This window comes from Tympanuchus pallidicinctus, unplaced genomic scaffold, assembly GCF_026119805.1.
Source record: "Tympanuchus pallidicinctus isolate F22 unplaced genomic scaffold, pur_lepc_1.0 scaffold37, whole genome shotgun sequence".
Lineage (NCBI taxonomy): Eukaryota > Metazoa > Chordata > Aves > Galliformes > Phasianidae > Tympanuchus > Tympanuchus pallidicinctus.
In genome coordinates, this window is record NW_026294755.1 from 1,604,201 (window position 1) to 1,627,866 (window position 23,666).

Consider the following 23,666-nt stretch of genomic DNA (forward strand, 5'->3'; position numbering starts at 1 on the left):
TCTGTTTCAGTTCCAAATTCATATTCTGTACAGCCACCAGCTTCAGATTTAATTGATAAGCGACTGCTGCACTCCGCAATTCTGTACGGCAGCTTCACAGCAGCAGCACTGAATCAGAGCACCCTGCCACATCAAAGCTGAAGACAGAAATAGAAGGCACAGCTGAAAGAAACTCACATCACATCTCCAGCATAGTGCTTGATTCGGAAGTCTCTGTCGAACTCCAGGGTTTTGTCAGTCGCACAGAGCTGCAAGAAATTCCACACACATTAAAATGCCGCCCTTGGACAAACAGCTCAGAGCTGCAGGCCGACAGAGGTGTGGGAGCACAGCCACAATGGAACGAAGCAAATGTTGCCACCCAGCAGGGTGCACTCAGCTGTGCAGGCTGCTCCGTGACAGCTCACCAACGTGGGAGATGCCAGCAAGTGCTGAACACCATGCTGGACTCATTAAAAGAGCCGTAATGAACTTCACACGGACTGGGCAAATCAGCAGAAATCATTGGGAAAAAAGCAGAATAGCACTGAGCAGCAGCGATAGAGCTGACAGCCTTCTTGGATTCCCACGGGCACCGTGGGTTCCTATGGGCCCTACAGGTTTCCTTGAGTATTTAAGCTTCTGAGAAGGACTGGGGAAAGGGGCACAAGTGCTGCAGAGATGGGAAATGGATAACAGCACAGAGTCAAACCTTGGGCTTTTGGGAAATTCTAGGAGTATGTGGGCTGTGGAACTCCTTGTCACATTGAAAAGAACCCACAGCCCTCGTGCAGGAGGACTGCAGATGGATGGAGGCTGGGAGCAGATTTCTTGCGTTTCACATCTCAGAGCTGCAGGGGCTGCAAGGGACCACTGCAGTGCCCCACTGCAACCCCAGGGCTTTCAGCCTTCCCTGCAAGGGAGATGCTCCAGGCCTGGCTGGTCTTTGTAGCTCTCTGTTCTCTCTGTTCAGCCTTCACTGCTGCCCAGTAGCTTGGAAGATGAAGAGTCAAGAGGACAAGAACAGACCTTCTCACACCCTGACCTTCACAGCCAGTTTGCTGAGGCTGACACTCATCACTTCTCTAACTCTAACCTTCCTCTAACAGAAGATTCTGGAATTCATTCACTCTCACTGCACTCAATGCTACGAAATTACAACATAATTTAAAAAGAAAAATCAGAAGTTAAAGACGTTGAGAAGATGAACCTTTGATGTTGAGAAGTACATTCACAACAGCCAGCACACATCTACACCAGCATGACAGGGTTGTCAAGGTTGGGAAGACCACTGATGCCACCAAATCCAACCACCAGCCCCCCCCACCACATCACCCAGTGTGACATCTCCCCTTTCCTTGAGCACCCCAGGGATGCTGCCCCCACCACCACCCTGGCAGCAGTGGCAGCACGCCCCTAAAACCTTCCTGAGAACGAATTTTTCCTCCTACTGCAAATACTGGACAATTCAGAGAAGGACTCTTCCTTTAGGGATGTAATTTTGGCCACAAATATTCACAGTGGGAATATTTACCGGGATTTTTCCCAGCGTGTTTGGCTTTCACCGGGACAACCAAGCAGACAGCAGATCAGACATGCAGCAGGCAAACTAGGACACTACTATTTAGGGCACAGCAGCCCCTTAGAGCTTATCCACACGGAGCCAGTGTGCAACACGCTCTGCAGGGGAGCAGTGAGGCATTAACTCAGGCTGAAAGATGGGAGCTGCTCCCGCAGCACAGCAGCACACGTCCTTTAACTCTTCAGGAACAGCTCTGCCCTGCACTGAGCTTCGTGGTACCTGGGCAGAACTACTGCAGCCCATGAAAGTGAAATCAAGTCCTCTGTGTCAACGCAGACTGGAAGAGGACAGCTTGGAGAGCTCAGCTTTCACACTGCCCTCCTCTATGGGATAAGGGCTCACGGAGGAAGATGTCTTAAATAACCTAAAGGACAAAGGCACGAGAGGGGGAGCAATAATTATGATGCTGAGAATTTTATGGGTCGATTTTTTCCAAGGCTCTATTGATTCAAACGAGGAATTAGCAAGCCGGGAAGATACATCATGTCCTCCATAAACATTATTTATAGCAGCATTCCTCCTCTGCCTTCAGCTCAGTGCAAACAGCCTCCTGACAAGGCCCCCCCCGCTGAGCAATGCTGCAGTGGGATGCACACACACCATGCATGTATTTCATGTTCCCTGCACCACACAGGGACTCACAAAGGGCACTTCAGGAAAGTCACATCTGGAAGAAAAACTGATGATTTTCTGTTCTTCCCACCCTCGGCTGAACCGAAGCACAGCCAGAGCCGCTCTGTGCGCTCAGCCTCCCCGGAGGCAGCCTTCAGCACATTTCTTACACAACCATGCTAATTCTGTATTTCTGACCTACATAAAACACCACACACGGGTGGGAGGGAGGAGGGGGGGGGGGGCAGCATCCTGAATAATGCATTTCCAACAGCGATTCTCAGCAGAGAGACATCAATATATTAAACTGCACTTCATAAATAAATGACATTTGATTACTCAGCGCCAATTCTCAGATGAACCAGGCTGGTGAGCACGTTTTCATTACGCTGCCAAGCAAGGAACGAAGCCCTTTAATTCACAATGCAAACAAAGCAAGCCGAGTAGCCTGGCAGACCATAGGCACAAGTGGAGATGAGCACATTTTGCAGCCAATGACAACGGCACAACAACCCGCAGCGCTGCAATAAGGCAGAAGTGTGAATAATTCCCTGCCACTCTGTATTACGGCAGCCTGGGAAGAATCCCACGTGAGCCGCAGCGGTGCCTCCATTGGTCCTCAATGACATCATGAGATGCCAGGGCACAGCCGCAGCAGCTCCTACGATCCGAATGACAGCGGCGTGCATCGGACATCCTCGAGCTCCCTCTGCTGGGCGCAGGCCGCTCGGGGCGCACTGGGACGGCTTATTCCTGCAGCCGAGAGCTGCTCCTCCGCATTTAATTTCATACCTCGTGGTCACGATTCGACCCTGAGTCCCTCTGTTCTGTTATGTCTGAGCAATAGAAAAGGCATCGCAAAGGAGCAGGAGGCTGCAGAGTACCTTTCTGCTGGAGAAATGCGCGTGCTTCCCCAGCTTGCTGTTCAGAGCCTCCAGGAACATCTCATCTGTCACCTTGCCAACGTTCATGCAGGCGTCGTCCAGGATGGCAATGATCCCTTTGTGCTGCTGCTCCACCAGGTCCACAATCACCTGGTTGTTAAAGTAATCGATCTGGAAAAGCCAGAAGCGGAGGGGTAGCTGTGATTTGCCCAGCACGAGAGCACCCATGTTACCCAGTGATGGAACGGCGCCCCCTGCCTGGAGGAGCTTCTCCCACTGCCAGATTCCAGACAGCACCACTGGTGTGGACACGGATGCCCCGCTGCCTTCAAGAGGAGCCTGCTCCAGGATCCACCTTAGACCTGGTGCCGGTCCACCAACCCCTCCCCTGCCAAATCACTCACATGCTTCCAGGGAATGCCCTCCCGCTGGTACTCCTCCTGCTCCTGCTTCAGAACCAGCTGAATGAAGAGCTGCTGCAGCTTCTCGTTGCAGTAATTAATGCAAAATTGTTCAAAACTGCAAAAACGTCAGGAAAAAAAAAAAAAAAAGGTGAGTTTTCTCACCTGGGAAAGGAGCAGCACTGTGCTCCAACAACGTGTCACCTGTTATTGTCAAATATCTCAAAGCCGTAGATATCCAGGACGCCAATGACCGTGTTCTTCCCATGCACCGTCGTGTCGTAGTTCTTCACCTCAATCACGTCGTTGATGTGTGTCACAATCCAGCAGAAGAGGCGCTCGTAAATGGCCTGCCAGGAAGCAAACATCGAGGGCCTTCCTAACGTCACCCATTCCACAGCCACACCTTTTGATTTCTTAGCAAAGGGAGGACAACTGCCACCCCTGTGCTACCAGCCTCCCACCTTTCCACCACAAACGACAGCACTTTGTTTCCACGCAGGCCTAAAGGCTGCTCCTCCACCCTATACCCATTGAATTTAACTGCTGAGGAAGTCGAGAATCCTATTTCCCAAAACATTCAGCCCTATACAGCACTAAAAATGCACAGTGATGAAAGACAACTCCATAGTGAATGTCTTCCACAGGCATGGCCGCTCTGATCCACCTCAGCCAACAGCAGCATGTTCCACTGCTACATGAGATCAGGTGAAGAAAAAGGAGATTCCAGCTCACTTTTGCAAAGGCATCTCTGCCATAGGTGGCTTCCTGCTCAGTGTGCTGCTTGTCGATGACATCCCGGCCCGTAGCGACAGTCCGGAACAGAAGGGCCTTTTCCACCAGCTCAGATTTTGTCGACAGCAGGTCTGCAATGTTGGACACAGCCTTGCTGTTCTCTATCAGGGGCGTATCGCCATCCACGGAAAACTTCAAGTTCCCCTGCAAGAAGTAGCAAGAAAGTTAGATTTCTCAATCATTTTTGTTAATATGAAACAGAGGAGCCCATTTTTCATCTGCCATTCAAGCCAGAACAATCTCTCACCACATCAGAAGGGTTGGCCTGCACACTCACATGCTTCCACAGTCAGAGGAAGCAGCAGAGCCTGACCCAAAGCAAAGAATCCCCACTCAGAGCTCAGCTGAACTTGTGGAAATCAAATCACAACAAAGACTTTGGGCAGTTGAATTCCTGTCCCAAGATTATGAACCGCAGCCTCACCCCCGCGGGCAGAGAACTTTACCAAGTGAAGAATGACTGCCACGATTTTGTAGACAGTCTGAATCTCCTCTTGCTTGAAGCCTATCACCTTCATGGCATCAGCAACTGCCTTGAACTCAGCACCATCGTTGATGGAACACTGCAGGAAGGAGATGTTTGGGACATGAATTGAGAAAGCAAGGGGGAACGGTTTTAAAGTGAGACAGGGGAGGTTGAGGTTGGATATGAGGAGGATGTTTTTCCCCCAGAGGGTGGTGAGGCACTGGCACAGGTTGCCCAAGGAGGCTGTGGATGCCCCATCCCTGCAGGCATTCAAGGCCAGGCTGGATGTGGCTCTGGGCAGCCTGGGCTGCTGGTTGGCGACCTGCACACAGCAGGGGGTTGGAACTGGATGAGCACTGTGGTCCTTTTCAACCCAGGCCATTCTGTGATTCTATGATTCAAAGACTCTGCAGCCCACAGCAAACACAGAGGTAATGCAGTATTTTTCAGATGCAAAAAATTGCTCTGAGATCGACTGATCCCAATGCCATGCTGTACACCTGCATATCCCACTGCTTTCCCAGTGGAATTTAAAGTGGAAGGGCAGAGGCTGCTCATAAAACACAGAACAAACAGTGCAGTCACAGACCTCATGAGTACTGCTCAGCACAGACAGCACATTTGTGGCCTTTTCTCTTTTCTGTGGAGTGTGCTACAGAGTTGTAGGGCTTGGAAGGGACCTCTGGAGAACACTGAGCCCCAGCATGCAGTCATCTCCAAAGTCCAGAGCTCTGCTACAAACACCATTACAGTGTCACCTTCCCATAACATTGCTCCCCACTTCTGCAAGCTCAGCAGTGATTCAAACATTTAAGAAGCCTTTACAACTTTAAGACAAGTTTCCTGCCACTCACCTTGAGCTGTGCTCCAGGAGAGATGTAGCTGTATGCAGATGCATCCTTCTGCAGATGTAGGGAGCGCAGCATCTGGTCAGACCCCCCCTGGAGGAGCTGTGTTTGAAGGAAATCAAACAGAAATCAAAAAGGTGAATCAAAATAAAGAAAATCCTTCATTTTTTCCACAGTAAATCTACCTTTTTTTGTAATAGACAAGTTCTTTTTCTTATTTACCTGCTTGCCAAGCAAAACCATAAAAACATGCCATGTGAGAATAAAGGTTACAGTAATAGGTTGACCACTTCCCCCAAAGGACACATGAGGGAATTGCTGTACAGAGTGGAAGACATTAAAAAGAACTCAAAGAAATAAAGAAAGCAAACTCGGTGTCATAAAATTGCTTCCATATGAAGTAAAGGCCTCAAGAGAACACAGAGGGTTCGGCGGATTACAAACAACAGTGAGCCAAAGTCCAGCGCTCTGCCACACCTGCCTGGTTACTCTCAAGTTTGCAGATTATCAGTATGGGACTGGAAATGGAAAAGAGAAACCTCCCCGTGCTCTTCCCCTCTTCACACCACTACACAGGATCAGCTGCAGCAGGGGAACCCTCTGCAAAACACACAGGGTGCGAAAGCTCTACCTGCCTGCCTGCATGTCTGGGACCCGACTGGATACCAACCTGGTAAAAAGAGTGAAAGCTCCGCTCTCCTGGCTGCTGCACGATCACACGAGACTGCAGGGAGAGAGAGAACAGCAGGTGGGGATTTCTGCACCTGGATGCTGAGCACTGGAAGCAAAGCTCAGCTGAGCCCAGGCAGAACAGCTCCAAACCAACCTCCTGCTGCACCAAGGCCATACTGAGCGCTGCCAGCGAGGCGCAGCCACGAGCTTTCATCAAAAGAGCAGAGCAGTGCTTCTGAGGCAGCGGCCAACAACTGAGCTCACCTTTTCCAGCAAGTAGTTGTTGATGTGGCCACCGATTGGGTCTCCTTTGAAGTCGAAGTTGATGTCCATGTACTTCCCAAAGCGGCTGGAATTGTCGTTACGGTTCGTTTTGGCGTTGCCAAAGGCCTCCAACACACAGTTGGATTTCAGCAGGATGTTCTTCACTCTTTAGTACAGATAAAAGAGAACAGGATGAGCTCTGTACCCAAACCACAGAACTTTTTTGCAAGCATCTATAGAGATGTGAGCAACAGCAGAAATGCTCTTTGGTTTTGTATTCAGGCAGGTGTGTAAAACATCAGCAACTCCCCAGGAAATCAGCTGGGAGCTCCTGGTACTGCTCCTCAGAGCTGAGCAAAGGGGAACCAACGATCCCACTGCAAACAGCAGCAATCAAAGCACAGCTCCTTTACACAGACAAGTTTTGGAGGTAATTTCTTGACCTCTTTCGCCAACATTGGGACAAAAAGAACTCAAAATAGATATACAATCTGTTTCAGTAGAAAGCCATTTTCTTTAGGAGTGACAGACACATTGCAGTTCAGGAGTAGCAGACCCTAAAGGACACAGAAATGCCCCTAGTGCTTAATGTTCTATTCTCATTCACATACTTCAGGCAAGTTGCCACTGGAAATGTGATTTTGAGATGCTGGTTCAACTTTGGAAGTTTGAAGGCTTGAGTTCTTCCTCACTTTTCTATGGGTTGTTAGCAAGCAATATTGCAAAACTGCCAGAAGAAAAATTGTGTCTGAAGAAAATGCTGCCAGATCAGCATGCAAGTAGGAGATTGTCAGTAAGACAGAAAGAGACCCAGGGACAAAGCCAGGACCCCTCTGCAGAGCCCTTACCTTTCCACCTCCGCCCTCTGCCCCGGGTTGGTGATGGCTGCAATGTACTGCATGATGTACTTGCTGGCTTCTGTTTTCCCAGCCCCGCTTTCACCTGAGGGCACAGAAAAGGGACAACAGACTGAAAATACCAAAGCGCATCACTGAGCAGCACCCCAATCCTACCATGATGATGTCTGGGGCTTTTTGGTTTTGTTCGTTAAAGCAAGTTTATTTGTGCCTGCTGCTGCTGCTGCGCGGTTTGATGTAAGGTTTCCCAGGTCGGCACACAGAGCATCAAAAGGAATATTGTGAGAGGAGAAGGACTGGCAGCAGCAGAGCTAGGAAATGCAGTACAAGGGGCCACTGTTCAGCACATATCTCAGCTTTTCAGAGCCGGGGACATCAAGGAAACGGAGTGCCAGGATCCAGATAGCGACCATTCATGGCACAGACCGAGCTCCTGCTGTCAGCACCGTGATGCACAAACAGCCTGAACAGAGAACAAAGCGCTGAGCAGCCATCAGAGGGCAGAGCTCAGCACTTCTCCGGGGTGACACTTCACACCGCCCAACCTTCTGCAAGCAGAAAGTGACCAATGTCAGTGACACATCCACTGGCGAGGCTGAGCCAGCCATTGGCAAACCTGCTGCTGGCTGGTCTTGAAGGTCCCCTCCAACCCAAGCCGTTCTGTGACTCTACGACACCAGCCCTTGGGTCAGGTAAGCATTCACCATAAGGAAGAGCTCTCAGCTCACCAGAAATCACAATGCAGGTGTCCTTCGACCTCCTCTTCATCGCTTTGTACGCGGCGTCAGCGATGGCAAAGAGGTGGGGTGGCCTCTCGTAGAGCTCCCGGCCCTTGTACTGCTCGATCGTGTCCCGCCCGTAGATGTTCAGGTTCTTGTAAGGGTTCATGGAAACCACCACTTCTCCAATAAAGGTGTAGATCCGTCCTTTTTCAAACCTGGTTGAGGCAAAAAGGGAGAAAGATCAGGAGAAATTCGGCACGTTTTCCAAGTGGGCTGCCATTAACTCATCAGCGCGTGGAGTACAGCCGGCTGCAGCAGCGTGGCCCATGCTGACCCAGCTCTCCATGGAAAAAGGAGTACGACCCAGCAGCTCGGAATCTCACCCTGCACGAAGGAAATCTCTACTGCTGTTCCACTTACAGACGCACAGTGGATCAGATTACTGCCACACCAACAGACTGACTTTGAGGATAGCAAAGTTCTGGCTCACCAGCACACACAAGCTGGCTTCAGGCATCACCAGGTGTCTCTGCTTCCATCAGTACGCTAACAAAAACAATTCTGAGATTTAATTCTTATCCTTGGCACTAAGCAAGGACGAGTGAGACGAGCGGTGTATTTAAGCCTCACGACATTAGATGGCACCATCACACCTCTGCAGGCGAGGAGGTGCAGCACAAACACCAGCACTGCTCGACTGAATTTATCACCACCCCCACGTGGTGACAGCTGTGACATCCTCTACCATCCAGCCGAGGTTCTCTGCAGGGTCTTGGGACGGTTTGGGTGTAGCAGGTGTGACAACCTCGAGAAACACAATCCAGGCACCAGCACTCCACGTTCTCAAAGCCACGCTGCCTCCAGCTCCAAAGTACTTACATGGAAAGTCACAAGAACTGCAAAAGCTCTGTTTGTTCCCGCAGTCCCAATCCGCACTTCCCAAAACTTCACAAGTAAAGTTTTTCACATTTCTGTGATAAGCTGCTTGGAAGCTACCAAAAATGTATTAGAAAAGAGAAGGCAATAACAATTAGCATTACCAACTGCAGCACAGCAGCTCTTCCCAAACTACTGCTACAGAAAGGATGGGTAACACACAAGCAACAGAGGCTTATGGCACAGCCCCACAGCTGGAGGGTGCACGGCAGAGGGAGGAGGAGGAAGATGGAGTGACAGCATTGTGGACAAATGGAGGGCGGCTGCTGTGGCTGCCTGCAGTTGTGCGAGGCCTCTGGCACGGCCCTGCACCACGTCCCCATCTCTGTGCTGGAGAAAGACGGGCTGTGAGCTGCACCAAGGGCTGGCTGGATGGCTGCAGCCACAGGGCTGCACTCAGTGGATCCACGTGCAGCTGCCCCAGGGGCCGTATTCAGTGCTGTTCAATACCTTCATCAGTGACACAGAGCCGGGATCGGTGCACCTCAGCTGCTGCAGGGGACGCCGAGCTGAGCGGTGCAGCCGCTATGAGAGGAGGAAGGGACGTCGTGCAGAGGGACCTGGACAGGCTGCAGAACTGGGCACACGAGAGCTCAGCGAGGTCCAACACAGCCAGGTGCAGGGTGTCGAGCCGCGGCCGAGCCCTGCCCACAGCACCGGGATGGGAGCAGACCAGCTTTAAGGTCCCCTCCAACCGAAGGCACTCCGTGTCTCCATGAGGAGAGGTTCCCTGCGGGCTGGCAGATGTGCATCTCAGCCAGCGCGGCTCTCAGCGACACTCCTGCTCACCTCCTGCTCCCTCCTCCCCACTGCCCAGCACTGAGGCGCCCCAGTGCTGTGATCCGAAGCTCCCAAGCCGCCCCTCGCTGCTGATAAAGCTGCTTTTCATCCGCCGGCTGCGGCAGCCAAGAACAGCAGCGGCTGTTTTCCTACCGCATTGCTCTGCTCTGAGCCCTGCTTTGCTTCGCCCGAGGAGAACTCGTGAAAACTTAAGCAAACTTAAGCTGCCCGAGGTGTGAGCAGCATTTGTGTTTGTTTCTGCTGCAAGGAGGGGTCGCTCAGCAGAGCAGAGGGGCTCTTCGGGTGCCCCAACATCCACTCAGCAGCGGGATTTTTACTGAAAGCCACACACAGAACATGTGTTGAGAGGAAGAGCTGCCCTGCTCCAGGCAGCTGACACTTCCAGGGTCAGGCCCCTTTTGTACACATCACCACAACCCCATCCTGCTGCACGGCGAGGCCGAGGAGGAGAACTGACCTTTCCACTTATTAACTCGGCACCTCAGAAGCAACCCGCAGCGAGGGGACAGGTTGCAGCTGTATACACACAGACGTCCCACCTTCGTGTCTAATTGCCACTGGAAAACATCACACAGATCAGAGCTGAAGCAGAAATCTTCGCCACCAGAGAGCACTCACATTAAGGGCTTCTCCCACCTGACAAACACTGCAGTCAAAAATAAAACTGCTCTGACCGAGGAAATGATGCAACTTGAAATGCACTCAGTACAAATAAAGAAAAGAGTTAGCTGGCAAGGCTGGGAACCCATTCTGCAAAACAACATCTGCAGAATGCAGACAGTCCAGCAAAGGCACCCTACCATGAGAGCAGACACCGCCATCCACATTACGTGGGGAATTCTTCATTAATCATTGACTTGGTAACTCCTCTGCTCTTCAGGTGTTTATACACAGTGATGAGATCCCCTCTCAGCCCTCTCTTCACTGGGTTGAACAGCCCCACATCCCTCTGATCTGGCTGTTCCCCAGATCCCTGCCATCTGTGCAGCCCTGTGCTGCAGGTAACCCCTGCCTGCCCGGCACTGGGGAGCCCAGCACTGAACACAGACACGGCTTCCCCAGGGCACAGCAGAGATCACCTCCCTCTCCCTGCTGGCTGTGCACAATGCACTCCTGGGCCCCCTTGCCTATCCTGGCCTCCAGGGCATGCTGCTGGCTCATGGCCAACCCCTGGCCACCAGAACTCCCAGGTCCTTCTGCTACAAACCCCTCCTGGTTTGGGTTACCCCCCCATGGCAGCTCTTTGCTATTTCCTACCACCCAACACATGTAACATCCTATTTCTGCAGGCTTTGACTCCATTCTCACAGCACACGCAGGAAGATGTCAATTAAAACCTGTTTCACTAAGAGATGTAAGCGCACAGTCGAGGATGGGCTGCTGAGGGTCTTGAAGCTGAGTGCTGGTGGTGAAACTGCATTTACCTGGACTGAAATGCTACTCAGACAAGCGTGCCTTTCAGTGACACCAGTGACACCAGTCTGCCTGCTGGGCGTTCACTGCTGCTTGAAGCCTTGCTCAGGTAACCCTGAGCAGATATCAGACAGGGAAGAATGCTTTCAGCTCCTTCACAAAACTGTTCACAAACTGCATGGCAGCCAGTCGCCCTGGTCAGAAGAGGGCTCAGACAAACAGGGCTTGTGTTGGCAGAAGCAGAGCTGAAATATTTTTACTGCAGCTGAAAAACAGACCAAGGAACTGCCCAGCGTTACCTCCTTGCTCTCAGAAAACAAACCCAGTCTGTTGCGATGCTCACTGGGCATGTCTGCAATGTTTTCATCCAGAAAAACTGCAATTTAAGCTTATTTAATGGGCAGGTGAATTTTTTTTTCTTGCAGCTGTCCCGCATGGACTCGGTTTTTACATGCTGCCAGCTTCACAAAATAGGAAATGCCATTCAGTGTGCATTCTGCACCACTCCTTTCCTGTCGGGAGGGAGCAGGGAGGGCAGGCTGAGGAATACTCCATTCATCTGCACTCTTCACTTCAAGAACCCTTCGTCGTGACATCGCCATTGTTTGAAATAAAACAGCGCACCAGGAGCTGCGGTGCCACGTCGTCCCAGCAAAGCCACGCTCAGGAAGACAGCTGTAAGCTGAGCAGACTCAGCCCAGCACAGCTGACCCGCAGGTCACAGCTCTGCGAGTCCCAGGGTTGGGTCAGGGGAAAGGGAAGGTGGGTGCTGACCTGGCTGCAATGAATGCTGAACGAGGGCTGGGGCCAAGGAACGTCGCCGAAACGGAATACTGAAATCCCTCTCCTGAAGTATGAAGTCAAAATACTGACCTTGCACTGAGAAACTGCCAAACCACTAAACACAGGAGTCACTGAGCCCTGGCTGCTGCGTGCGTCAGCGGGATGAGCTGCCTCTCCTGCAGCAGGGAAGCGCTGCGCTCTCCTCTTACAGCTAGAAGCAGAGCAGAAGGCACAAGCAGACCTGAAGCAGACAACACGAGAAAGGGCTTTGGACAAGCTTTCGGGCAGAACACAACGCCTGGGATTCCTTCTCCTATCCACACCTGGGGAAGCTGCTGCTGAGCACAGGCAGAGGAGCTCGCTGCTGGTTTCTCTGCAGAGAGCCCCAGAACACACTTTTCCACGTTAAAAGTTTGATTTAGACCACATGAAATCCCAGTGCAATAATTACATGGCTCTGCTCTGAGCCCTGAATGACCCCGAGGCCGAATTATCCCAGGATTCTGTATCTAACCAAGAACGAGGCAGAGGGACAGCAATGCAACTGCATGGTCCATAGCCTCTAATAGCTGTCAAACAGCAGCTCAACACTTAAAGCATATTAAAGGAAAAAGGGGAGGGGGACAAGGTGAAAAAGAGGAAGCACAAACGTCTGGTAGGTTCTTCCATCTGCTCCCATCCCAGGTGACGTCAGCCACAGCTGTGCAGCGTCCTCCAAGAGAACCAACTGAACTGCATGAGAGCCTTCAGAGCACTGCGCAGCAGGGCAGGCTGATGCAGCCCCTCTGCCTACACTGGTAGGTGAGCACCATCCTGCCAGGGAGCATCAAACATCCCAATGTTTGTGCAAAAAAAGAGGAGGAAGGGAATGGACTCAGCCTGGCAACCATAGACTTGAAACTGGAAGTGCTGTGTCAGGGGAGCAGGATCTGGGCAGAACACCTCAGTGGAGGCAGCAAGGAGCAGTGAGGGGCATCGTGCAAATGATAGGCACCAAATTCTGCCCTGCTTCAGCAGCGTGTGAGCTCTGCAATGCAGGTTTGTGGGAGCAGCGTCCACGCAAAGGCACTTCTAACCACCACGCTTCCTTCCAAGGCTGCAAACGGAGCTGTAAAGTCCTGCAACGCATCACAAAACGGCAGCGAAGCAAAGGCTGTGGGGCCACCTCAGCTCCCACTTGTTCCACAGGCTGAGGTGCCAAGCTTCAATCGGAGCATTTCACAAGGACCTGCAGCCAGCCACGAGCTGCTGACACTCAGATGCTCCATTGTTCTGTTGCAAAGAGATATTCTGCATCTGCTAAAGCCGTGCCCGGGGATGCTGCTGGATGCTCCTGAATGCAGCATTGTGCACACAGCACTCAGAGCCCCCGAGTCATCTGCACACTGCTGGGAGAGCAGTGGGACAGCATGGGGCTGAGTGCCACCAAGCCCACATGAAGGGGAGGAGAAGGCAGGGGAGGAGAAGGCAGGGGAGGAGAAGGCAGGGGAGGAGAAGGCAGGGGAGGAGAAGGCAGGGGAGGAGAAGGCAGGGGAGGAGAAGGCAGGGGAGGAGAAGGCAGGGGAGGAGAAGGCAGGGGAGGAGAAGGCAGGGGAGGAGAAGGCAGCAATACGTGGCGTGTTTCAAACATCCCTGTGGATATGGCAGCCCTGGGTGCAAGCCTGATAAGCAAATGGATTTTCCCCACAGTTCTGTATTTCACTTTACATTCTTTGAATGAAAAAAGCCATCTGAGAAGTAGGAGGGCTGTTATTTGTGCATCCATCACTCAAAGCAAAAGCAGTGAGTGCCGGATGCCAGCTGCACTGAGTTGTTACACAGCCATATTCCAAAGGAAACATCAGCAATACGGAAAAGGACTCAAACTGCTGATTATTAAAACAGATTCATACACCGCTCTTTTTGTTTGTTTGTTGTCAGTTATCACCAAAGAGCTTGCATTCACTTACATCTCCGATTGCTCCCCTTTTTCCTGCTCAGACAGCCATGCTGGCAGGCAACTGGAATGTTATCATGACAAAGAGAATTGCTCTGTAGCAGCCGTACTGCAGCTTCCACCAGCAGCTTCAAGTCTTTGCTGTCGCTGAACATAACTGCACAGGTTTCCAGACTGAGTTTGCTATCAGTCCTGATCAATCTTGTTTTAGACATCAGTTTAATTAAGTGCTCAGAGCTACAATCCATCCTCCCCCAAATGCAGTGATGCTTCTTTCCCCCTTGTGAGCCATCAGCTGCTCAGCCCTTCCAGAACAGCCAGAAAACACAAAGGCAAGCCCTCCTCATCAAGGGGCTTTTAATCCTTCAGCAATCACACTCTGCCAAACTCTTTAAACCTTTTACATACGTACATATGGAAACATCACTGCATGGACAAAACCTTTCCAATGTTCTCTCCATTCAGCTCAGTAAGAGCACACACCTGCAGTGCTCGGAGGCAATGAAAGAGGTTCTGATGGACCCGCAGATAAAGAGGGGCTCCAGCACTTTGTTCACAGCACTTCCATGCAGTGCCAAGGAATTACTACAAAGCCTGACTGTGTCCAAAGGAGAGCAGGATATGTTTATGAAATTACTCTTTTTCTTCCTGAATATATTCAAGAGAGACTTACAGGAAAAGAAATACAGCTTAGTGATGTCCTGTTCACTGCATCACTGCCCTTTGAGAAAGGGAACAAAGGGATCCGACACTTTGGATGTACAGCACTCCTGGCCTTGCAGCTTGCCAGCTCTGGAAATAGCCCCATATATTGGGATATGAGGCACGGAGATAAGCTGTGCTAAAGAGCACAGGTCGTTAGTGCTGATAAGCAGCCAGCACGAAACAAGGTCGGTGGTTATTGCCATATCTTCACTTCTCTCAAAGTCCCATGTTACAGCAGATAAAGAACAGGTAATTACACATCATGCCGCTCTCTTGTGCCAAGAAGTTTAATCTTTGGAACCTGCTTGCTGGTGTAGCACTATTTCTGCCTGAGCTAAAGCTCAGCCCTCAAAACGCAGTGGATTGAGCAAAAAGAACCCCTCAGATACAGGAGAAATCCTTGGGTGGAATGGAGAGAAGAGAGGAGAGGAGGCAGCCTGGAGGGAGAGGAGAGCACAGAGCGTCCCATCACTCTGGTGGGGGGACTCTCAGGATAAGCAGGTCCACCTGTTTTCAGTCCTTCTGCCCTACTGAGATTTCCCTGCCTTCATCTCCTGAGTCTTGACTGTATCTCCCTGGTGCGTCCTTGACCTCCTGCACATCTTCCTGCTCACCTCCTGCTGCAAAGGCTCACCAGCAGGGCTCTATCAGCTCTTCACAGATCATCTGCAAGGCAATCTAACACAGTCACAGTGCACTCAGCTGTTAATACACAAACTGACACACAGCACATTCAAAAGCTGCACAGAAGTGCCCAACTCATGACTTAAACACCAGCTCCTGCTGCCCCGCTCTGTTTTCCCATTGCCCTGACTGCTTGGTAAACATGTCATTACAGCATACAGGCTGAGCAGGGCACGTGTGACGTGTTCACACCTGCTCCCCAGATACAAGCAGAGTGTAACAGAACAAAAGTATCAGGAAGTGTTTTGGAATGCTGCTGGATCCCACCAGCATGTTGGTCAAGCAATGAAACCCAATTCCCAAATCACTGTGTTGCACAAGCAGCAGAACCCAATCCCAAATCACCATTCCATGAGCCAAGCAGTGGAACCTATGCCTAAATCACCTCCACACGGTCCAAGCAGTGGCAACCATTCCCAAATCAGCACCATGTTGGCCTAGCAGTGGAACCCATCCCCAAATCACAGCTTGTTGGCTGACAGTTGCTTAATGCTACCACAACTTGAAGCATTTTCTTCCCAGATAACCCAGGAGCACACAAAGCACGCTGCTATTCAACAAATCCCTGCAACCCTTATAACAACCCAAAGAAATAATCAAAAAACTCACAAGAGACCAATTCCTCCTCTTCGGAAAGGACTCTAGCAGATTGAAGAATGCTTCTTATTACATCACTGTCCACCCCGTAACCCACATCAGCAGACCGCAGCCCTTCACAAGCCGCTGCCCATTTACAACAGCACTTCTATCACAGCCCCACAAACCCTGAGCTGCTTCACAGCCGCTCGCCTCCTCTCCCCATCATCACCAAGTGCAGAACACGCCGCCTTCAGCCGCCAGCAGCAGCGCAGCCATCCAGCTGGGCACTGCTGCCCAGCCCCAAGGCGTGCAGGCGCTCCGCACTGCTGCTCTACCCAGCACTGAACCCCAGCGAGAGCACGGGGAGCTCTGCTGGAGGGAGACAGACAGAGCTGGGCCCAAAGGAGCAGAGCGAGCAGCCGTGAATGGGTAACCAGCCCGGCCTGCACACACAGCTCTGCAGCAGGAAGGGCCAAGGGGAGCAAAACGAGCTGCAGTGTGAGCAAAGGCAGCTCATCGCTGGCGGCTGTGGAACCGGCAGGACTTCTGGCAGCCCTGCACACTGTGGGATCAAGGTATTATTTCAGCCATTGACAGACTGCCCAGCGAGGCACCCAAACAAAAGTCTGCTTCAAAGACAAAAGTCTGACAGCACAACTCACTGCCAGGAGGGGCTGCAGCCACAGGCACTGCTCCTCACAGCTCCATCCAGCACAGCACAGCGCGGGCACCAGGGAGCTCTGCAGGAAACCAGGGCAACAAACAGCCCTGAGTGAGCTGCAGCACCTGCAGGCAGGAGAGCTTTGAGCAGGGAGGGAGGGAGTCAAGGAGGGAGGGAGGCAGGGAGATGCACTCTGCTGCTCTGACAGCACCCAGCTCCTGTCCAGCTCTGTCCCCACAGCCTGAGCGCACAGGGAAGGGCCCAGCAGCAGCCAGCTGCTCCCAGAGCACACAGCACTGCAGCGCAGCCCCTCCACATTGCTTGAGAAATCCTGTGTCAGCAGCATGCATGGAACCCACCTGGTGCAGCGATGTCCTCCTGCTCCCACTGAGCCGCTGCCCTGACCAGCAGCTGAGCACGAAGGCGATTTCCTCCCAGTGCGCAAGCACTTCAAATTCTGATTCTATCTAAGCTCTCTCCCACAACTATCAGTTGGTGTCAGGAGTCCCTAATGGAAGTGCAGCTAACGGGGCTGAGAGGGCATCGCAAGGAAAACCCACCAGGAACCACCCATCAGCTCCACACGTTGTTCCAGGCTGCCTTGACTTTCTTGAGGAGAAAAAGAATAAGAGGGGAAGAAAGAGAGGGGGAAGAAAGAAAGAGGGGGGGAGGAAGGGGAGTCTGTGCTACAGAGGCATTGCCTGCACCTCTGCTGAGCTGGGAGCCGGGCAATTGAAGTCCCCTTGGAGAAGAGCCCAAGTACAGAAGCAGAACTGCCCCCTCCACGTGACCAGCAGTGACCCCCAGGCTCCCCCAGAAATGCCTGCTGGCATATTTGGCAGTGAGTTTGGAACAACGGGCTCGGTATCACACCCCAACTGCAAACACATCCTCTAATTAAGTTTCCACAGGGCCCAGCAGAAAGCAATCCGAGGGGACAGGCAGCTGCTGCCCATCCCGCACAAAGGCGATGTTACGGCCATCCAGGCTCTGCCCAGGGAACCCAAGGGACAACAGCACAGGCAGCACAGAGTTGGTGCGGCGGCGGACGGCCAGGGGCTGATGGCAGAGCAGCACTCAGCGCGGCCGCTCGTGATTCACGGCGCGGCTCTGAGCATAACCATTGTTTTGCTTAAAAGACGTCCTCCCGGGGCGCAGCCATCTTCACTCTTATTAAGAGAGGTTTTCAGCTTTCATCGCTATGGAGAAAAGCCTGCAAGTGAGCGCAGCACACCATGATGGCAAAGCGTGAGGGAGGAGGAGAGGAGGGCTGGATGCGCCCAGAACACAGCGGTGCTCCACAGCTGAATAAAACCAACAGAACCCAAAGCGCCCGAGCTCCCAGCAGCGCCCCACCAGCGGGCACCGCTGTGCTGCCCTCCTGCACAGCAATCATGGGCGGCGTGGCTGTTTGTGCTGCCGGCTTCCGTATCGAATGTCTCACTAAATAAACAGGCTGCTCGAGTAGCTTGAACGCTCCGGGCTGAGCCAAGGCAATACAGCCACGTATGGAAGGTGGGCTGGGGTTGAGGAGGGTCGGGTAAGGCTGAGTCGGGGCTGCTGGTGATGGTTGTTTCATTTTGCCAACCAGCTTTCCCACATTGCTTGTGGGACTTAACAGTGAGCCAAGTCTTTGGCATGGAGATGTACAACATGTGCTTTGGTGCTGCACAGAGGATGTGCAAACAGGGTGGGAGCTGCTAGTGGAGGTTTCTGACACGTTAACAGGCAGGCTGGGATGGAAGGGATTCCAAAACAGGGTCAGGATGAAAGCAGACCATAATGCTGATCCCAAAGTGCCTGGGCTCTCCCAGGCCTGCCCCCATCCCAGCACCTCCTGGCCATAAGAGCCTGCTGATTTGCTCCGTCCTGCAATTTACGTTGGTTTAATGGTAGACGTTAATGTACCCCTAGCAGTTTCTTTCCTTTAATTTAGTCAAAGCCCTAAAAATCGCCCTCAAAGTTCACCAAATTTGCAGCACGTAACTGATGTTAATCATTCCCAGATAGAGGACAATGAATTACAACCAAAAGGGTTATGATGTCAAACGGGACCCACGCGGCCACGGCCCAACTCAGCAGCTCCCATAACTCAACAACGACCACAGGATTCAGGAGAGCACTGAGATCCACACTTTGGACTGCTGGATCTCCCCACAACATCTGCTGACACCGCGACTCTGTGCTGGCACCACGGCCACCCTGCACACAGGGAGGTGACCCACGCCGTGCTGTGCAGACACCATCCACCACCAAAGCCTCCTTGGTTTCCATGCTCCCTGCTCCCCGCGGAGGCCCCACACGGCTCTGCTTCCAGCCCTGAGCTCCTGTTGGGTTTCTCCCCTTCGGAAAGAAGCAGCTGAGAAGTTCTGGGTAAAAGCACATCTCAGGTTGGGCACTGAGCAGCCTGTCCCCGTGCCACGAGTCTCCAAAAATGTCAGCCCTTAATGGGAAACACGCTTCCTATCGAGCGACTGCAAAAACTTCAGCGAAGCCTCTGCAATTAGCTCCGACCTGCTGCTATCACACCTGGCTGCTGCCGCCCTCCAGGGGCTCGCACACATCCACCTTCCATCTGAACTCACACGGGGGCTTCGGCTCAGATAACGAGATGGGAATGAGCTGCCAGGGCTGGGGGATGTCTGCTGGAGGAATGTCTGCATCCCTGGCAGCCAGCGCTGCCCGGAGAGCGGGGAGAACCAACAGGAGAATCCCGTTCTGCTGGAGACATTAAAACTGCATTTAACGCGAAAAGGAGAAACGAAGATCCTCCTTTTGTGTCCTCACCACTCAGCGCTGCTGGGTGCAAAACCCGCAGAGCAGCGGGGCACAGAACGGACCAGCAAAGGAAGCTCCTCGCTGCCCACAGTCACACATCTGCCCCTCGCTCTTATTTTAGAAAGCCTCCCTGGTAATTTGCCTGTGCTTTTGAAAAGCAAGTAATATGTTTTGAATTATAAGAGGTTACAGGGACATTTTTGTGGTAAATTTGGACTTTCATTTGCAAAAAGAAAAGAAAAAAAAAAACAAAAAAACAACCAACCCTTCAGAGCTACAGAAATCCGTTCGGAAATAACATTTTTTTGTCATTGCTAAGCACTTTTCAACAAAGCCTCACAGCTCCTGTTCCAAGGAGCTGTTTACATCCCGAGCAAAGAATACGGAGGTATTTCTGTCCCTGTGAGCAAAGGGAGGAGCGGCACAGCTTCTGTCTGCGTGCTGGGATGCAAAGAAAGGTGCGTGCTTTGCAGCATGCAGGCAGCATTTCTGAGCCGTTCTGAGCACCTCAGCAGCAGCCCCAGCTCAGGCAGCCAACCCTCAGAGCACCCAGCTCCTGTGGGCACCGATCCCATCCGGAAGCAGGAAACCACTGGGGCAGATCAGCACGACCAGCAGCTGTTACGGCGTGCTGACCCTCCTAGCGGGACAATTGTGCAGCCATCAGCAGGGGAGCAGGCAGCGTCTGCTGGCATTTATATGGGCACAGAACCATTGGAGCTGGAAGGCCAGCCAGTCAGAAAGGTCAGCCCCAGCCCCACGTGCTCCCTTTCGAAAGCCCTCCGAGATGCAACCACAGCCCAGGCACCGAGGGACAAACAGTGATGCAACAGCCAAGCAGCAGGATCTGCTGCAGGAAGGGAATTCGGTCCTTGGGACAGGAGGGGAAATGCTCAGGCAGCTTGAAGGCGTGCACAGGGCAGCGCATCTGTGGACAGGAGCTAAGGGCTCCTCAAGGGCACCGCTGGGAGAGCAGCTCAGGTCAGCCCAAAGAACGGGGCCGATGTCCAGGCTGACCCTCAGCAGGCGCCATTCAGAAGGCGGTCGGTGCTGACGGACCCCACGTGCCGCCTCCAGGCGCTGCCCGCGCAGCGTTCCCTTGCTGCTGGCACAGCTCTGCCATTGGGGCTCACTGAGCTGCACGGCCGTGACGAAGATGAGCTGGAGCCTGGCCAAGCCTGCACGGGGAGTTTTGATGGACGAGGGGGGAATCTTCATTCCAATCATTCCAAATTCTGACACAACGCCCTGAGAGCTGATCCTCCATCCCACACCGCGCCAGCAGTTCAGATATTCGGATCTCATCGAGGAGGAAATTAAAGCGGCTTAAAGGCACGAAGAGTTGTTCATTAAGCACAAATATTTATCACTGCGAGCACAGCGAAACCAGGCATTCACGCAATATTCCCACTAAAAGACACTTCCTGCACTGCCCGGTGCAAAGCCAACTCAGCCCAGCTAATAAGAGACCCACAGCACGAAGTCAGCATCCACAGAAAGTGCCCGTTCACTTTAGAGTAAGATCAAGACTGCAGAAGAGCAGAAAGTGAAATCCCAGCGCTCCTCCATCGACCCGCACACGATGGTGTGATGACAGGACGTCCTACAGGGGCACCCGGTGGGGAATGCGGGAAGGGATTCCCTTCTTTGGGGGTCTTCCCATCAACCCTGGATCCCGAGAGGAGCTGAGCCACCCAACCCAGCACAGCCAGCCCAGCCATCAGCCACTCGGATGCAAACTGCTCAGATGCGGCTGCCTTCCATAAGTTCTTTGCATTATTCTGATGACTAATAATCACAGCCACGCACTCAGGACAAAGGAATTCAAGGGCCGGATGACTTTTATTTACAATTAATTGTGTAACACCCAAGGGCTGCATGAGAGCCCCAAACTCGAGGAGCTGCAGGGCTGTGAATAAGCACTAAAACCAGGAACGTCTCACAGAACCTCCAGGCAGATGGTTGTGATGTTTGTGCACCATCGCAGAGCAGCAGGCACAGCAGGGGGGACGGGGCAGTAAATCCTCGCTGCGCCCGCAGCCCCACGCAGCCCCGTTTGCCCATCTCTCCTGCACACATCCCTTGGGAAATATCCCTGCGTGCCCCAGGTCTGCTGTGACTGCAGCTCCTCCCACATCTGGGCTCGCTTGGGAACAACATCCAGCACAGCCCAATCTGGGTCAGCCGCTGACCCCGTGCCAAAATGGCTGCGGCGCAGCACGGCACTGCTGGGCGCTGCACAGAGCACCCAGCTCCAACAAGGAGCACAGGGAGGCAGCGATTCCCCGTCCTATCGTGACAGGACCGACAACACCCCCACCCCGGTCACAGCCTGGGCTGCAATTTGGCTGGAACGGGATTTAAAACTGCTGTTAATCACCACCTCCAAGGCTGTAAGGCCATAAGAACTCGGCGGTGCTGGGAACGCTCGTAAAGCAGAGCACGGGTCAGTGGGCCAAGGGCAGGCTTTGCTTCTGCACCCCAGGGACACCGAGCCAGGATCCTCACAGAGCAGCACCACCAGCACTGAATTCTGCACAGCACACGTAAAGATCCCAAATAGGAAGTTTGTTCTTATGCTCTTTTGGACAAAACTACAGCAGACGGCGCTGCTGGGCGCGTTCCTTCCAGTCCCAAATGGAAGCCTGCTGATCCTTTATTTATCTGATGATGATCCTTCTGTTTCATCGAGATCCCTATTACACATTAACCAAAGAATATAAACCCCAAGAACAGCCTGTTACCTACAAGTTTCCTGCTAAGAACAGCAACCTGCGTCACGGTTATCATCTCCACAGAAAAGGGCAATTTCTGCTTAAACATCTCATTTTTAAAACCAAAAATCATCAGTAAACAACAGCAAAAAACAAGGTTTGGGAATATAAACACAGCAAGGAGAGACGTTTCGGGTTCTAGTTCAGAGTTTGGAAGGCATGCTGTGGAACAGCTCTGGTTGGAAGAGACTTTAAGTATCACAGAACCATGGAATCACAGCAGGGATGGGTTGGAGGGATCTCAAAGAGCACAGAAGTAGGGAATCGTGGTATGGCTGGGATGGCAGGGACCTCAGGGATCACATAACTGCGGAGTTGTTGGGTTGGAAGGATCATAGAATTAGGGAATCACGGCAGGGTTGGGTTGGGAGGGACCTCAGAGGTCGTAGAACCATAGAATCTTGGGTTGGGCTGAGTAGAGCTGGGCTGGAAGGGATCTTGAGGACCACAGAACCATGGAATCACAGCATGGTTGGGTTGGAAGGGACCTCACGACCCCCAGTCCCACCCCACACCACAGGCTGGCTGCCCCCCACTCACACTGCCCTGGGTCCCAGCCATGGCTGTGGGCACCTCCAGGGATGGGGCACCACAACTTCCCTGTACCAGAGCCTCACCACCTTCTGAGCGAAGAATTTCCTCCTAAAACCTAACCTGAATTTCCCCCAGTTACCCCACTCCCATCACTATCAGAACATGTAAAAAGTCTGTCAGAGCCCACACAGAACCCCCAGACCCCACTCACAATACTGACTCCACTCAGATCCCACTCACACTCCTTACAGCCCCACAGACTCCACTCGAAGCCCCTCAGCATCCCAACAGAGTCCCACAGACCCAATCTTGCACCTCAGAGTCCCTCAGACCCCACTTGAAGCCAACTCAGAGCCCCCTCAGATCCCATTCAGAGCCTCTCCGAGTCCTTAGAATCCCAGAGACTCTTCTCAGACTCCACTCAGAGCCCTAAGAGTCCCACAAACTCCACTCAGACCACTCTGACCCCACTCAAAACCCCTCAGAGCCACTACAGTCCCACTGACCCCACTCTCAGAACCCCCAGACTCCACTCAACGCCCCTTACAGTCCCACACACTCCACTCAAAGCCCTCAGATCCCACTCACACCCCTTACCGTCCCACAGACTCCACTCAAAACCCTCAGCATCCCAACAGAGTTCCACAGACCCCATCGCTGCACCTCAGAGCCTCACACTCAGAGCCCCAACTCAGAGCCATTACAGCCCGAGACCCCACTCAGACCCCACTCAAAGCCCCTCAGAGTCCCACAGACCCCACTCACACCCCTTACCGTCCCACAGACTCCATTCAGAGCCCCACAAACTCCATTCAGAATGCAGTCAGATCCCACAGACCCCACTGGGAGCTTTCAGACCCCACTCAGAGCCATTACAGCCCATCAGACCCCACTCAGATCCCCTCAGACCCCACTGGGAGCCACTACAGCCCTCAGACCCCACTCAAAGCCCCTCAGAGCCCCACAGCCCCCACTCACATCCCTTACCATTCCACAGAGC

General features: G+C 52.7%; 1 protein-coding gene across 2 annotated transcripts in view; it reads right to left on the reverse strand.

Moving 5' to 3' along the window:
- The window catches only part of MYO1D (myosin ID), a 70,886-nt gene that overhangs the window by 46,919 nt on the left and 301 nt on the right, over positions 1-23,666 (reverse strand). For both annotated transcript variants that reach the window (XM_052699671.1, XM_052699672.1), the window contains exons 2-12: positions 8,089-8,297; positions 7,352-7,445; positions 6,504-6,669; positions 6,238-6,291; positions 5,574-5,669; positions 4,700-4,816; positions 4,194-4,397; positions 3,663-3,808; positions 3,462-3,576; positions 3,058-3,228; positions 178-248 (exon numbers count right to left, since the gene is read on the reverse strand). In XM_052699671.1, the coding sequence (XP_052555631.1) occupies positions 178-248; positions 3,058-3,228; positions 3,462-3,576; positions 3,663-3,808; positions 4,194-4,397; positions 4,700-4,816; positions 5,574-5,669; positions 6,238-6,291; positions 6,504-6,669; positions 7,352-7,445; positions 8,089-8,297 (1,443 nt within the window). The remainder of the gene's footprint in view (positions 1-177; positions 249-3,057; positions 3,229-3,461; positions 3,577-3,662; positions 3,809-4,193; positions 4,398-4,699; positions 4,817-5,573; positions 5,670-6,237; positions 6,292-6,503; positions 6,670-7,351; positions 7,446-8,088; positions 8,298-23,666) is intronic.